The sequence below is a fragment of the Pyrus communis genome, chromosome 2 (assembly GCF_041283825.1).
Source record: "Pyrus communis isolate YQ-2024b chromosome 2, ASM4128382v1, whole genome shotgun sequence".
Classification (NCBI taxonomy): domain Eukaryota; kingdom Viridiplantae; phylum Streptophyta; class Magnoliopsida; order Rosales; family Rosaceae; genus Pyrus; species Pyrus communis.
This window is the reverse complement of record NC_142566.1, coordinates 8,186,401-8,202,432: the sequence shown is the minus strand read 5'-3', so window position 1 is coordinate 8,202,432 and position 16,032 is coordinate 8,186,401. Positions and strand designations below refer to the sequence as shown.

Below are 16,032 nucleotides of genomic sequence, written 5' to 3'. Positions count from 1 at the left end.
AGTAAGAGGTCTTAGGTTCGATTATCACCAAAGGCAAATTTAAATCACATTATTGCTAACACATTGTAAGGCTAAGCGCATCCCTCTCTTTTAGTGTAAATAATATCGTTTGTTAAAAAAAAAAAAAAAACATTACAAAAAACATGTGAGAAATGACTTTAAATTTAGAAGTCCCTCACCCAAACCCTAAAGAATATTTTATAGGCATTTCATTAACCAACAAAATATATAATTCTAACAGACTTTAGGGTCTTCAAGTTGGCTACAATATACATCCAAGCTTTACAACATCTAAAGAAAAGTGATTTGTAGTATGAGCTGTGATCTTTAAATTCTACCATTTTGATTGTTGGTAGTTTAATACAAGAGTAACAATATCGTTTGTTTTTACCACAGTAACAGAAAAGAACAAAACAAACGAGCTTGCCCTTCTACCCATGTCCATGCCTAAAAGGTCTTCAACTTTCCCACAATTGAATCAAAAGAATAAGACGGAAAAAAGGAAAACCTCGAAAACTATTCGCTGAGTGCCGCACAAATATACACAAAACTGAGCACCATGCCCTGCAAGGATATAAAAGCCTCATTCATCTTTCGTCCCATTATCGTGTCTCTTGTTCTGCCCAGCTTTGACAAGCAATGTCAAAAGAGCTTCACAAACTTGACAAGCATCTGCTTCACAAGGGTTGTCTGACAACGACGAATAAACCATCCAGGCATGGTCTAATTTACGCTTCGGCCGCACAACAATAGATCCAGGAACTTCTGCGTTGCAGCATGTGACAAGTCCATCACTCTTCTTGCCATATCTAACCTGCAGAAGCTGCGCACAGGCAGCCATAGCTGCACCAAGGGGCATTACCACTGGAAGTTTTGCTGCTTGGCCTGCAGAAAGAGCGGCAGGTAGCTCGGCATGCGCTACACCAGACAATGTAGCTAAAACAGCAGGAGAAATGGCAGCTTCCGTGTGGAATGAAACAACGGGGAGTTCCTTTGGCAATGGGTGTTTCCTCAAAAATTCTCTTCTTTTCTCATAAGTCAAATCTTCCAGGGCATGCAAATCACCCTTCACAGAAGAAGATGACAGGGTATTTCAGATAATTTTGTCTAGGAACCAAATGAAAAATGCTTCACAGAAATAACCTACAATACACGTTTAATGGTAACAGAAACATTCTTGGAATAAAACAATGATAGTACAAATACCATAACACTGAAAATATGTTTGACTTCTATTGTTTCTTCCACGGATATCACAACTGAAGATTAATATAACTATCATACCTCCGCTAGCGTGTGAAAGCACAAAAATTGGGTCCTTCACACCATTCAACCCCCACCACGAGAAATACAAAATTAACCCCCATCACCCACATCTTGTATGGCCATCAGTCCTAGCAGCACTTGTGACTTCAACAAAATTTCATGTGAAGCCAAACACCTCAGTCAATAATATATGCATATTAAGAGTTACACCTACAAATGCACCCTAACACAGGAGCTGAAAGAAAATACAATAACAGAGGCAAGAAATCTCAACATGAAAATGACTCTGGAACAATGAAAAAACTATTTTTCTTTACCGTTGTTTTCCTTAACACCAGATAGTCACATGTACGCACGCACTCCTTGCATACCTTAATCACTTTACAGATCACAATCTCCATTAGCTGTCGTAAATTCACATAATCACCAAGCTGTCCCTCTTGCAAGATATCTGTAGCTATTGGGCTACCTCCATATGGACTTTGTGCTAACGCCAAACCGGCAACCTTATCTTTCAAATCAGGCCAATACAATGATAGAGCAGCTGCTGCATCTATTCCCCCTTTGCTATGTCCCAGAAGCAAGACACGTTTTTCGGAACCCCAATGGAGTTCCTCAATGTATTCTTTTATCTCCCGAGCATTTTTTTCAACTGAAGCCTGATTGTTGATTATTAACACTTAGTAGAGAATATAATAACAATGTGAAAAAGGATTTTTCTTTAAAAATAAAAAATACCTCACTATGAATCTTTGCTATATAACAGAGCAAACCCAGCTTTGATAAACTCATTTTTGTGTTTACAAAATACAGTGGTCCATGGGTGCTGAAAAGGCCTAATGATTACAAAAGTAACCAAGCTTCATAAGTGCATAACTATAAGCAAAATGAAGATATAAAATACTCTTTTTACCAAAAAGATATAAAATACTCTGGAAGTCCAATCTCCAGACCACGTATATAGGATTGAAAAGAAAAGCACAAATTTGACAAAGAAAAAAAACCAAAAATGCTGCGCAATGCACCATCCACATCATACAAGCAAGCCACATTAGGGCAGAAATGGGATGGGGATGGAGATGTTTTTTCTCCTTATCTGTTCCCTGACTAAAGTACTATTATCATTTTGTGTTTATTTGAAGAAATTATACCTGGAACCAACAAACAAACCATCGAGTTTGACAATCTGTGAACACCATGCCTGGGAAGGGGAGAAAGATTTCCATTAATTCTGGCATCAACATGATAAGAAGATAATATGCAAACTAAAAATAAAATACAGTATACTACACCTGATATCCCCCAAAATCTCCATGAACCTTTCAGTACCGTCTTCAATGGGTGGCACTGTTGGATCACGCTGTAGCCATCCTATATCATCTGCCGACCCACGAACAGTTTTTCACACCCAGTCAATAAGGCTGAAAGCAACACAATAATCACCATTGAAGTTGAAAAGCATGAATGACGCAAAAAATAAAAAGCTCACAGAAATACAAGCTTAAAGATATATCACTGACAAATATATGGCTTGGTTCCAATAAGAGGCCCACTACACATCCCCCATAGGATACTCTAGTAACAGGCAATAAATCATATTCCTACATTGTGTTGGGAAGTTGCTGGAGGAGGTAAGCTTTTAGCTGCAAGATAGGCTATCCCATACTATTGACACTTCATGGTTTCTAAGGCTATGTAGCTTTCTCAAAAAGCACTGATGCCTACAAATTTATTTTTTGACTTTCTTTCTTTGCTAGTGTTATTCTTACCTATACTTGCTGTAATCACAACCAGAATGCATTTTCCACAATTCCATGTAAAAGTTTTGTTAGCTTCTTGTGGTGCCATAGCCATCAAGATACAGAAATTTCCAGGTCAAGCTTCTTATTTCTCAGTTAGATTATTTATTAATTATTTGGGGAGGGATCGTGCAGGTGGTTAGCATATATGCTCTCTTCCAAATCATTCTTTGAAACTTTAACTCTATTTGTGGAAAGCTGGGGATTGTTAATATAAACTCTCGAGATTGAGTCCACTAGGGAATGTTGAGCTAACTTGTATTCCTGACTTCTTGCTTTGGAGTCCTATATAGTCCTCCATACACAGATACCTTAAGCAATGCAGTAGAATGTTCCTCTCGTCTACTAAGTATTCTTTTCAGATAATATGTTGGTTAATGGTTACCACAATCAGTTCAAGAAAGATTCTACATTCACATTAATTTTACAAGGATAGGTCACCAATAAGTAGTATGTTAGGAGGAACAAATACCCTTGAAAGATAGGAATACCACTTTGGCCACCATTAGTAGCTTTGATGAGAGAACTAGAGTTCCGAGATGAATCTCCTGCAGAGCCTCTCGCTGTTCCATCAACTACAGAGGGAGCATCTGTTGCAGTACTAGATGACTCTGTGGTCGATGAATGGTTTCCACTAGATGACATGTCATCACTAGATGTAGCAAGGGAGGCCCAAGTTGGCCGAGACCAAAATGTCACCAATTCTTGAGCATTTCCATTGGAAACCCCTGAATCACTAGAAGAAGGTTCCACTGCAAAACAGCAGAAACATTTACCTCAATCAATCAAAGATCCATACCTTATGACAACTCAGAAAAAAAGCACCCTCAAGTAAAATATAAATTTCACTATAATAATAACTGGTAAGGAAAAATGTGAAAGCAAATACAAAAGGTACATTTGACAAACTTATTCCAAACGTGTTGCATTATTGAATTATTCTCAGACATGAGACAAGGTTGAAAGGGATGAACATGGATCAACTACAATATTTGATCAAACGCCAAATTAGAACTCTGCTCTACTTCAAGTTTCAAGGAGTGACTAAGATGTTAGGAAAGGTAAAAAAGGGCCACCCAAGCCAACACGACTCCCCGCTTTGCGAATAAAAAAGAGCCATGCTAAGGCCTGAACATAAATACAGACTCAGTGGGTCAAATGTCTTATCTGCATGTATTTGTACAAAATATAATTCCATTTTCCAGAGGAATTATAAGAACATGGTAGTTTGCTTGATTTTCCATGATATATATTTTCAAATATTGGCATGGTGCAGCACAAGTAACACTAAGAGAACCGTACTCACGACAAGACCAAAAGAAAAAAAAAAAAATCCAACTAATGGGAATGTACAGAGGGAAGCTATTGCAGCAAATGAATAAGTTCTCCAGGTATATACAGTAATAGCACCACAGTTCATAACCAACTCCTATCTCCACCTTCTCCACTCCCACTATAGGTTGAGAAAACTTAAAGAAGGATAAACTAGAGAATAAGAAACTCAAACAATCTCGTTATGGAATAAGAATGATTACCAGAATCATCAGTGAAACAGCGTGTAAATAATGAAGTTGTCTGAGAAAGATACGTGGCAGCATCATTGAGAGTTGGTACTGAAGTAAACAGCTGAGGGATAACCCCGTCATTTCTTAAAGTATAATTCTGAGGCTGAAAAAAAAAAAAAAAGAGTTGTTAATATATTAAAGAAATGATCAAGGACTGAAATTCTGAAGTTTTTCTCTTATGGAGCAATGCGATATAAATAGTGCAATTAACAGAGGACAACACCAAAAGTGGAATACACAACCAGATTCCGGCCACAAAAGCCAACCAGTTGCACTTGCGTCATCCAAATTTGTCATTTCTAAATACATAACAAGAGTGCTTAAAGAATAGAGATTCATAACAAGCAGCAACTGGTGCCCTGGTTTCCAATAACCGAGCTTGCTCGAAACTAATATTGAACTGAGAAACAATACTATATTTTCTGCAAAACCATGTGCGCCAAAAAAGTTGATCGAAACCTCGCAAAGTAATCATCATTATCATTTTATAACTTGCGCAAAACCTTAATAATCTCAAGAAAAATCCGATGCAATGCGATATCAATACTCCATTTTTAACTACTAATTAGAAAGCAACTATGGGCTAAGCGATCTGCCGAAGCTGTGGGATGTAAAAATGCATCGGTAGGGGAGCGTTCCGCCTAGAGGGAAGCACCCGCGCGAGCGGCGGTGGACGAAGCGGAAGCGAGAATGTCGGCTTGAGTAACGCAAACATTGGTCACCACATAAAATTCATTAGGCACTTAATCCTATAATTTCTGCAAAACCATGTGCGCCAAAATAGTTTATTGAAACCTCGCAATCTAATCATCACTATCATTTTATACCTTGAGCAACACCTTAATAATAGAAAAACTGATATCATTACTCCATTTTTAACTACTAATTAGAAAGCAACTACGTTCACCTCATAAAATTCATTACCTAAGTGGCTACAGCACAAAAAACATGCCCTAATATTTCAAAATGTAAGTTTTTGAATGTTAAATGTTAATTAATTAATTAAATCAGCTGCAAAAGGAAACACGTTGAATGATAGATAGGTTACCATCAACGTCGTCGTTTCGGTGGGATTGGGCTTTCCATCTTGCATTGGATACCTCAATTTCTGAAAAATTCAAGCAAAAACCGTATAGATTCATGTGCTTGAAAAGAAACGAAAAGAAAAGAAAAACCCCCAAATTTTTTGAAATACCGACAAGTATAGAGATATCGGTGAAATTAACTGACCAGGATTCTTACTGCGATTGTTCAGAATCACATTAATATTGGACGAATTGAAAAAAAATCAGAATTGAAGTAGAATTAGGGTTTGGGAAATTTGAAATCATCAAATTATATTCTGCAGCAGAGCGTTGGAGAGAGAGAGAATGGCTTCGCGGCAAAGCGATAAGACCAGAAACGGATCGAAGCTACGTCGTTTCGCGTGGCCTTGTCGTTGTTTTCGCGGCACCGCCCAAAAGCACTTGCTTGGGTGAATTTACTCACACCTAAGATAGATACTGCTAGTGGTAAACACACTTATGCGTAAGCATACGCATACGCATACGATTTTCAAAATTATTCTCGTTACGTTCTAGACTTTTTAATTACTTGAAGAACATTTAGGAGTAAAGGTTTATTGTATTTCTTTTACTTATAAGTGAGAGGTCTTAAGTTTGATTCTCGCCAAAAGCGAATTTGAACCATATTATTGCTAGCCTATTGTGAGGTTACGACCACTTCCTTACGCTTAATATAGATAATATTAGTTGTTTAAAAAAATTACTTGAAGAACAGTATTAAAAAAGTTATTATATATATATATATATATATTCAAGTATTAAGTACTGTGGGACCATGATTTTCCATGGCTAGAGTAAGTCTAATTCGAATAATGTTACCTCAGAAGTCCAGTCATGAACTTACTAGCTCCAGGCGGAGCTGTATCAGACGGAGCAGGATGCCACCATCATTCTACTATAAGATTACACCACAAGTAATCACAACTCCTAAAATGATGCAATATCTACTTACTAGATATCTTCTAGGATTCTCATCGCTTAGAACGAGGATTCTATCCTAAAAAGGTTTTTCTCCCAAGGTATAAATACACTCACCTAAGGTTCATCTATGGTAATGCAATACATACACTTCAATTCTTTTGCTCACTGCTTGAGTCTAAAATCATTCACTAACTTGACCGTTAGAGAGCCTTTGGCCAACACCTCCCCTTGATCTAAGGCTTGCTTTGTTGTTTTACTGTTTTGTATGTTGCTCAGGTTTACTCGGATATGTGCTCAACCCCCACTCATGGAGGTGCCCAAATTTGATTCTAACCATGGTGCTTTTATTGAGAGAGAACCCATATTCCTCTCGACCAGATCACTCTACCGGTTCAGATGTCAAAAAGCTCAGTCAACAACGTCAGCCCAACCATCTTCCCATATGATACCCACCATGGGCACAACGATGTCGCTGCATGGATGAGATGTGGGAAGACGTCATGAATATTTGTTTGTCTTTAGAAGGCGTTCCGCAGAGCCCACTAGCTAAAAAACCAGCCTAACTAGCCGAGATAAATCAAAGATCTCAAAGAAGTTTTTTCTTGCTTCAAAGAACTGGCTACTCAAATGATGAAAGTGATTGATCTGACGTCTGGAGGGTTATCCCGACATTCCATCCTAGAAAAATAATGTAGAAAATGCAGAAGGTTTATGGGGCTCCACCCAGTCTAATCCCTATGAATAATGGTGTCCTTCGGGATTAACTGCATATATGGGGAACAATAATACCTGGGAAACACCAGGAGAGAAATGAAGGCTGCTTACAAGAAACTAAAGCTGGTGGCCAACATCAACAAGCCATTGGTTATCAACTCCAACATCCTGATGTTTTCTGATTGAGATTTGGAAGACGTCCACTCACCTCATAAGGATGCCCTCATCGTCAAGGTCCAGATTTAAAACACCTTAGTAAGCCACGTCCTAGTTGACAACAACTCAAGAGTTAGTGTCCTCTTCAAAGATGTCGTATGAAAAATAAGGATTCTTGACAATATCAACAAAGGGAAGACAACCCTTCACACCTTAAATGAGGTACTAGTGTGCTTACTAGGAACTGTAAAGCTGGCTGTCCAGGTCGAGCCCTACAACAACCTTGTAACCTTCCATGTGATGGATTGCCCAACCCCTCACAACGCCATCATCGGTCGAAACTGGTTACACAAGATGAAGATCATCTTTTCCAGCTACCAACATTTACTCTGTTATCTGAGGCTCACTGGAGTAAAAGAGATAAAAGGGGACCAGTGGCGGCACGTTGTTGCACCGTTGAAATCATGAATATGATTAGAAAAGAAGAACGAAGCTTTAGCATACGTGTGGACAAATTAGCGTAACAATCACAATCAAAGGGTCAACATGCGAGCTACAAAGAATTCGACTTGGATCTTGACCCCTAAGATGACATTACTCCAAAGTTAAAGGTAGACAAAGATGCAGTCTACATCAGTCTCGACCTTGAAAAACCAAAACGAAAAGCCTGGATTGATTCAAAACTAACCGATCGTGAGAATGAGCTGTTTACCGACTTCATGTGAGCTAACAGAGACATGTTGGTATGTTCAGTGGAAGACATGCCCCGAATCGATCCCTATGTAGTCTGTCACCGTCTCCACCTAGACCCAGCTGCCCAACCAGTTATCTAGCGCAAACGAAACCACACTGCAGAATGCAGTAAGATCATAAAGGCATAAATAGACAAACTTAAGAATGCTTGATTCATCATTGAAGTCAACCATCTAGACTGGCTGGCGAATGTTGTGCTAGTACAAAAGAAGAACGAAAAGTGAAGAGTGTGTGTGGATTTCACGAACCTGAATAAAGCTTAGCCAAAAGACTCGTATCATCTTCCACGAATCAATTTTCTAGTGGATTCAACAACGGGGCACGAACTATTAAGTTTCATGGATGCTTACTTAGGCTATAATTGGATAAGGATGTACGAGCTAGATATGGAAGCAACATCCTTTGTCATTGATCAAGGTACCTACTGTTACAAGGTCATGCCCTTCGGACTCAAGAAAGCAGAGGCAACGTACTAGCGACTCGTGAACCAAATTTTCAAGGAGAAGATCAGAGACACAGTGGAAGTTTACGCAAATGATATGGTTGTCAAGAGCAAAGAAAAGAAAGACCATATAATGCCCCTCCAAGAATCGTTCAACCTGCTCCAAAAGTATACATGAAGCTGAATCTGGAAAAATGCACCTTCAGAGTAGCATTGGGAAAATTCTTCGGATACATAGTAACTAAGCGAGGAATCGAAGCTAACCTAGATCAGATCAAGGCCATCATAAAGATGAGGTCACCCTGAACTATGAAGGAAATACAAAGTTTGATCAAATGAGTGACAACCCTTAGTAGATTCCTTTCAAGGTCTATCAACAATTGCAAACCATTTTTTACAGCAATCAAGAAAAACAAGAACCTTATATGGGCAGATAAGTGCGAGGAAACCTTCGTGAAACTCAAAAAGTACCTTTCCAAACCCCCGTTGTTATCCAAATTTATTGACGGGGAAGACATGTACTCGCACATAGCTATATTTGACTGCGTGGTAAGTGCATCTCTGATTTAAGAAGACTTGAGGGAACAGAAACCGGTATACTAGATATCAAAAGCTCTACTCGAACCAGAGACAAGATATTAAAAGATGGAAAAACTTATCTTAGCGCTAGTAATAGCAACTAGGAAGCTTCGACTATATTTCCAATCATTCAGAGTGGTCTGCATGATAGAGTACCCGCTCAAATCTATCCTACACAACTCTGACACTTCATATAGAGTCACAAAGTGGACTATTGAACTAGGGTAGCACGAAATAATATACCATCTTAAGACATCAATAAAAGCCCAAGCCTTAGTAGACTTTGTGGTAGCATTCACTTTTGCACCGTAAAGTATCATAGAGGCAACAAGTTCTCAAAGCCCTCAGAAAACCGTCGTATTTGGAAACTTTATGTGGACGAGTTGTCCAACATTCATGGAGCCGGAGCAGGAAAGGTGCTACAAACATCGAATAGATCTATGCTAAAAAAGCTCTGAAATTCGGATTCAAAGCAAACAACAACGAAGCAGAGTACGAAGCCCTCCTAGCCAAACTCAGAGTCCCAAAGGAACTCTGGGTAAAAGCATTACTAATCATTGTGACTCGATGCTCATAGTTAATCAGGTCACGGGAACTATGTCGTTCATTACCCTACCATGAGACTCTACCTAAACAAGGCTAAGACATTTCTCGAGAAGTTGAGAAGTATGAGATCACGAAAATACCCAGATGAGAGAACAGTCATGCCGACACATTTGTAGGTTTTATCGTCTTCGTGTTGACTCACATGTTGATTAACAAGCCAATTGAATAAGAAAATAATAGTATAAAGAAATGCGATTTTTCATGAATATAATGATGAGAATATTCAAGATAAGGCCATGTTAATAAAGTAAACAATAAAAAAAAAAGTAAGAAAAATTTTACTAATTGTAATTTCTGTTTGTAACATTTCCTTTGTTGTTAAGCTTTTCCCAATTACTTTAGTCTAAAGTAAGGTTTTCAATTTCACTGTACAATGAACAGTGGCTTAGGGTGAATTTCACTTTATTTACGGCCATGCCATTTTTTTTAAGGGAGTTCAAAATAAATAAAATTCATAATCATTAATGTACAAGTCTAAAAAAATGTGAAAGCATATATAAATGTGCAAGGTTCCTCAATGCAACTCCCTTGCATATCCTTGAACATTTGGTATTTTATAGTAATGTACTAATGTTTTTTCATTAGGTTCTTATTTTGGAGAATGTAATACTTGAAAGACAAATGTTTATTTTTTTATTTTTTTATGTTTTGAAGTAATATTTATGTGACAATGTGGTATGCATATACTAAGTTAGTATTATGTTTTCTATTTTTTTTGGGTCAAATTATGTTTTTCATTATTTATCGATTTAAAATATATTTTCTTTAACAGGTAACAGGTCGGGTCATATTGTAACATCCCACATCGCCCAAGGGAGTGGATCCTGTAAGCCTTATATGTATATTCTCATCTCTACCTAGCATGAGGCCTTTTGGGAGCTCATTGGCTTCGGGTTCCGTAGGAACTCCGAAATTTAGCGAGTTCGCACGAGAGCAATCCCAGAATAGGTGACCCACTGGGAAGTTCTCGTGTGAGTTCCCAGAAACAAAATCGTGAGGGCGTGGTCAGGGTCCAACGCGAACAATATTGTGCTACGGTGGAGTCGAGCGAGGGATGTGGTGGGGGCTCGGGCCTGGATGTGACAATTTGGCATCAGAGCCAATCCCTAGCCGGAAGTGTGCCAACGAGGACATCGGGCCCCTAAAGAGGGTGGATTGTAACATCCTACATCGCCCAGGGAAATGGATCTTGTAAGCCTTATATGTGTATTCTCATCTCTACCTAGCATGAGGGCTTTTGAGAGCTCATTGGCTTCGGGTTCCGTAGGAACTTTGAAGTTAAGCGAGTTCGCACGAGAGCAATTCTAGGATGGGTGACCCACTGGGAAGTTCTCGTGTGAGTTCTCAGAAACAAAACCGTGAGGGCGTGGTCGAGGCCCAAAGCGGACAATATCGTGCTACGGTGGAGTTGAGCCCAGGATGTGATGGGGGCCCGGGCTGGGATGTGACACATATTACCCAAGGTTCTAAAAGACGCTAGGCGCTAGTTGAGTGACGAACTGGGGCCTAACGCCTAGGCAGCTAGGTGGGTGCCGAGGCGGATTTAAATAAATCTATTATATTTCATATAAATAAGTGTCTACTTATACTTAAAATATAGATAATTTCATCATAAACTACAAAATAGAATGACAAATATATTATGAAGTATTGGAACACAATGAAAACATGGGGGAAAATGATATAATGTGTGTTTAATTAAGTATGCAATAAGTCTTTTACAATTTATTGACAAAAATGAAAAATAAAATGAAAGTTATCTATTTTTTGTTGAAGTAAGTCGCGACCTAGGCGGGTCTGCGCAGGCTAGGCAAGCACCTCGGCGGTGGCATATTGACAAATGTCATTGTTGTTACGACAACCGCTAGGTCGTGAGGCTTTCCCAAGCGATGTTTTCTATTTGCTTTTGTCTAGGCGTCATTTCTTAATTTTCAAACACATATGCATTAATTGGGGCTGTGGCTAACCACCTAGCGCCGTGATTTTTAGAAAGTGATATTACCTAATAATATTAACTGGTCGATTTCGAGTAGGGTTATATTACCTGTTTACTTTAACGGGTGTTACATGACACTACCTGTTAAGATATCAGGTATGATACGAAAATGACACGAACACGAAAAACACGACACGAATGCCAGGTATACGTGCATACATGCCAGAGATAGGAGGAGAAAGGGAATGGTAGTATGATCAAAGCAAAGGGTAAGGGTGCCCAAAAGGCTGATTATGTTTTTTGTTGGTGAGGGGTACACGAAGAGATAGTGAAAGCAAGGAGGGAGGATGAGGAGTAGGGTTGGTTTTGGAATTTTTGTTCTAGCTGGAAGTCCTTTCCACAACAATTTATGAGGTTTTCTCCCCACCTGGCAGTTTCGTTTTGTTGAAAAGATAAGTGCTTGTTTGAACTAATTTTGTCCTTCTTTAATTACTTATCTTTTGATCCTAATTGGAGAGATTTTTTTATTTCTTTATTTTTATGGTTTGTTCACTCTTCGATTGTGGTTCAATACTCCACCTTTTGGTTAGAAGTTCAAGAAATGATGTTAAATTGTTAAATTATGAGAGTTGGAAGATATTTTGTGCTGATTTCTATTTGTTAACTCTGTTTTGTTTTTTGGCTACTACCTTGCTCTCACTTTCTCTTTTTCTTCCTAATGTGTTGCTTTTAGAGTTTTACAGTTTCTCTGGAAAAATCACACCATATGTGTTTTGTCTATTTTTTTTCATGGTTATGTTGTTTGTTATTGTAGTAGTGATCCTATATTTGCTGTGTTCTCTGATTTTTTTAAGGTGTTTGTTGTGTATTTTGGTGCATTTTCTAATTTTTGTGATGTTTTATGAACATACAATCGAATGTAAAAGAACTAAAACCAAGCTCGTGAATGATCTCTGTCTCTTGATACTTCTTTGATTAGTTGTTAACATTTATGTTCATCTATTTTATTTTTCGTGTATCCTTTTCTACCTTTTTCTATGCATGAGTGCTTTTTTGTTGCATGTTTATAAGATGAATGCATGAATCCTTAGGTAACCTTCTTTTTGTTGTATAATGTAGGATAAAGTAGGACAGCAGAAATTAGATTATATAGAGGAAACAATAACGCATAAAACTTAAATTGAAACAGAGTTTGGAAACCATCATTTCTATTTATGCTTTTGTTTTGTGGGATTGAGGGATAAAACCAATATATTTTGTTGTTGCATGTTTCGTTAACTCAAACTTTTAAATATGTTCTTTTCATTATGCATAGTTTGTTGATGTAAAGTGAATTAAACCTAAATAATATTTGTATCTTTTGTCAAAATTATTTATGTATGTCTTGCAATATTAATGGTGTTAGGCGATGCATTAGTTTTGGCCTTTGAATATTTGCTCTCTTTTTAACTTCTCTCTAATTGTATATGTGTATATATTTTGTCCCCCTTTCTGTAGGTTATATTTTGGTTGTTGGGATCCTGTATTATTGCTCGTAGCATTTGCACACGGCTGCGTTCTCATCTCCATATCGATTAGATTTCTTGACCTTTAAAGAACTATCACCTTTTTCATTTTTGTTTGCTTTTTTGTGGCCTTGCACAAGCAATCGTCGATAAATGCTTTATGGGATTATGGATGCATCGTTATTTGATCTTTACGTTGATTTCCTTTATCACAATTTTTTAGCAGTTGTCGTTCGCTTTATCTGTACTTTTTTCCCTCTGCACAGAAAAGCGACACTGTGTAAGGAAACAACTACAAATTAACTGTCTATATTCTTCATTCTAATCTAATCAGATTAGGATTGTGTTTTTACTATTGTGTTTACGGTGTGTTTGTGTTTTTAATGACCTATTGCTCTAATGAGTTATGGTTCACTGCTCAATTCATATGGTTAAGATGATTGTTTGGTCGGTGCATTGCTTTTATTAGAGAGTAAACCCCTACTGTTTACATGTTTTTTTTTCGTTTATGTAGTTTTATGTCTAGGAGGGCTGTTAGAATTCAACGTGCCGATTTTCTTGCATCTGTTGTAGATGTTAATTTCAGTGATTCGGTGTTACAAGATGTTCCCACCACTTATGACGATGAATATAATAATGTTTCAAACTCTTTACTATTTTTAAACAACGAAAACAGCCCTCATCAGACATTTGAAATTTCATCAATTTTTGAACAAAATATTCCCGTTAGTGGTGTTTTTAGCCTACATATGGCAGCTGGGACAAATTCTCATCAGATTGTTGTGCCGATTTTTCTTGCTGATCATGCCACTGTGCAATCACTCTGTTAAACCCGCTCATAACTGGGCAGGCCACCTATATAAAAGAAAAAGAAAGAGTATGCAATATTTCGACATAATTCTTTTTGCATTTTCTTGCTGATTTCAAAATTTAACTTTTCTCCATTAGTTAACTTTTGTCCGTTGTTTTGATGGATGCTTTTGTTAATCTTTGTTTTTATAAGAATTGATCCAAAATATGTTGACTTTGGCTTAAGAAATTCCCACGAGCTAAACCCACCCCCTTTTATTTGGATCGTTTGTTAAATCCCACAAATTCTCAAAGCTGTTTGCTTTAAAAACAAATGTTAGATCGTATAATTCAATGATGGCGTTAACTTCGATGGGAGGAAAAAGTTGATATGTCGATCATCAAGGGTCAGAGTCCTTATGTTTCTAAGATTGATGGCCAGGTGTATCATTTGATGGGTTCTTTGTTGCCTTTAGATGGTGACAATCCTAAATTTGCACAACTGTACATTTATGACACTCAAAATGAAGTCAGTAATTGTATCAGTTGTTTTGATGGATCAGAAGCGTCTCAAAAACTTGATCAACATGTTGTTGATGGCCTAATTAAAATGTTAGACAAGTGTAATGAGGTTGTTCAACTTTTTAAGCTTGCCAGAGATAGGATTAATAAAGGGTCCACAAGGCATTTATGTTTGTGTTTGTACAATGCGCATGGCAACCATGATGTGCAGTATAAACTGCTAGCGTGTGACGGGATATGTGGCTTGATAGTTAGGAATATTGGCCAATTTCACACCAAAAGAGATATTATTGTGGAACATAGGACAGATGGTCTACAGAGAATCACAAAGTTACATCCTAAGTACATGGCTTTCCAATTTCCTCTTCTTTTCCCATACGGAGAAGATGAGTATAAGAAAGGCCTTCCTTGGAATCCAAATTTTAAAGGGAAAAAACCAAAGACTGGGGAAGTATCAATGAGGGCATTTTTGGGTTAGGATAGACTAGGACACAATGACACCCTGTTGAAAGGCGGTATAGTTTTTCAACAATATTTAGTTGGTGCATATGCGATGCTTGAAGAAGATAAGTTAGATTTCATCACGGTCAATCAAGATTTTTTAAGAGCGGAAGGTCTTAAAGGAATTCATGAAGCGCTCGAAGTAGGAAATGCAAGCAGTTCTGCTGTTGACAAGAGGGTCATTTTGCAAACTTCGTTTACTGGAAGTGTTAGATATATGATAAACAATTATTAAGATGCCATGACTTTATGCTGTCACTTCGGAAATCCTGATTTATGTATCACTTTCACCTGCAATGCTAAGTGGCCTGAAATTATTGAAAATCTGTGTGATAAACCTAATTGTAGAGTTGAAGACAAGCTTGATATAATTTTCAGAATTTTTAAAGCAAAGCTTAACCACACGATTAAATACATCAGATTAGGAAAACCTTTTGGCAATGTCGAATTTGGTTAGTTCATTACTCTTGACCAAATTTTTTTTTCTTTATTTGTTTCTCTGTTTTCTCATTGCATGTCCAAAGTGTTTTGTTTTGATGTCTCTACATTCTTTTTTTTTAAAAACAATGATTTACATGGTTCAGTTCCAAAAAATAAAAAAAATAAAAAAATAAAAAATAAAAGAGGTATTCCTGATTGTCATATCTTGCTTTAGGTCATTAAACATTATAAATGTCATTCTTCCTATGATGTCGATTCTATCATTTCGGATGTGATTCCCGATGAAAAATGTGACAAGGCTGGGTATGATGCCATTTCGCAGTACATGATCCACGTGCCATGTGGTCTTGAAAATCAATTGTCGCCTTGCATGAAAGAAAAAAAAAAGTGTTAGAAATTTTTTTCTAAACCTTTAACAAGTGAAACCACATTTTCTGCTGATGGTTTCGTTGCATATAAGCGCCGAGATATAG

At 37.6% G+C, this 16,032-nt stretch overlaps 1 protein-coding gene across 4 annotated transcripts; it reads right to left on the bottom strand.

Annotated features, from left to right (window-relative positions):
• Window positions 1-314: 314 nt before the first annotated feature.
• On the bottom strand, window positions 315-6,038 carry LOC148698492 (uncharacterized). 4 transcript variants are annotated; one of them, XM_088683813.1, is made up of 9 exons: window positions 5,861-6,038; window positions 5,679-5,738; window positions 4,601-4,733; window positions 3,557-3,817; window positions 2,559-2,687; window positions 2,418-2,467; window positions 2,005-2,102; window positions 1,638-1,925; window positions 315-1,066 (listed from the first exon to the last, which is right to left on the bottom strand). In XM_088683813.1, exons 5-9 carry the CDS (start codon window positions 2,579-2,581, stop codon window positions 584-586), a joined length of 942 nt encoding a protein of 313 aa, XP_088539939.1. In that variant the 5' UTR covers window positions 2,582-2,687; window positions 3,557-3,817; window positions 4,601-4,733; window positions 5,679-5,738; window positions 5,861-6,038; the 3' UTR covers window positions 315-583. The 4 variants fall into 4 exon arrangements, with proteins under 4 accessions (XP_088539939.1, XP_088539936.1, XP_088539928.1 ...); XM_088683810.1 differs by having other exon boundaries at window positions 3,538-3,817; window positions 5,861-6,000; XM_088683802.1 differs by having other exon boundaries at window positions 2,559-2,646; window positions 3,538-3,817; window positions 5,861-6,000.
• Between the last annotated feature and the right edge of the window lie 9,994 nt (window positions 6,039-16,032).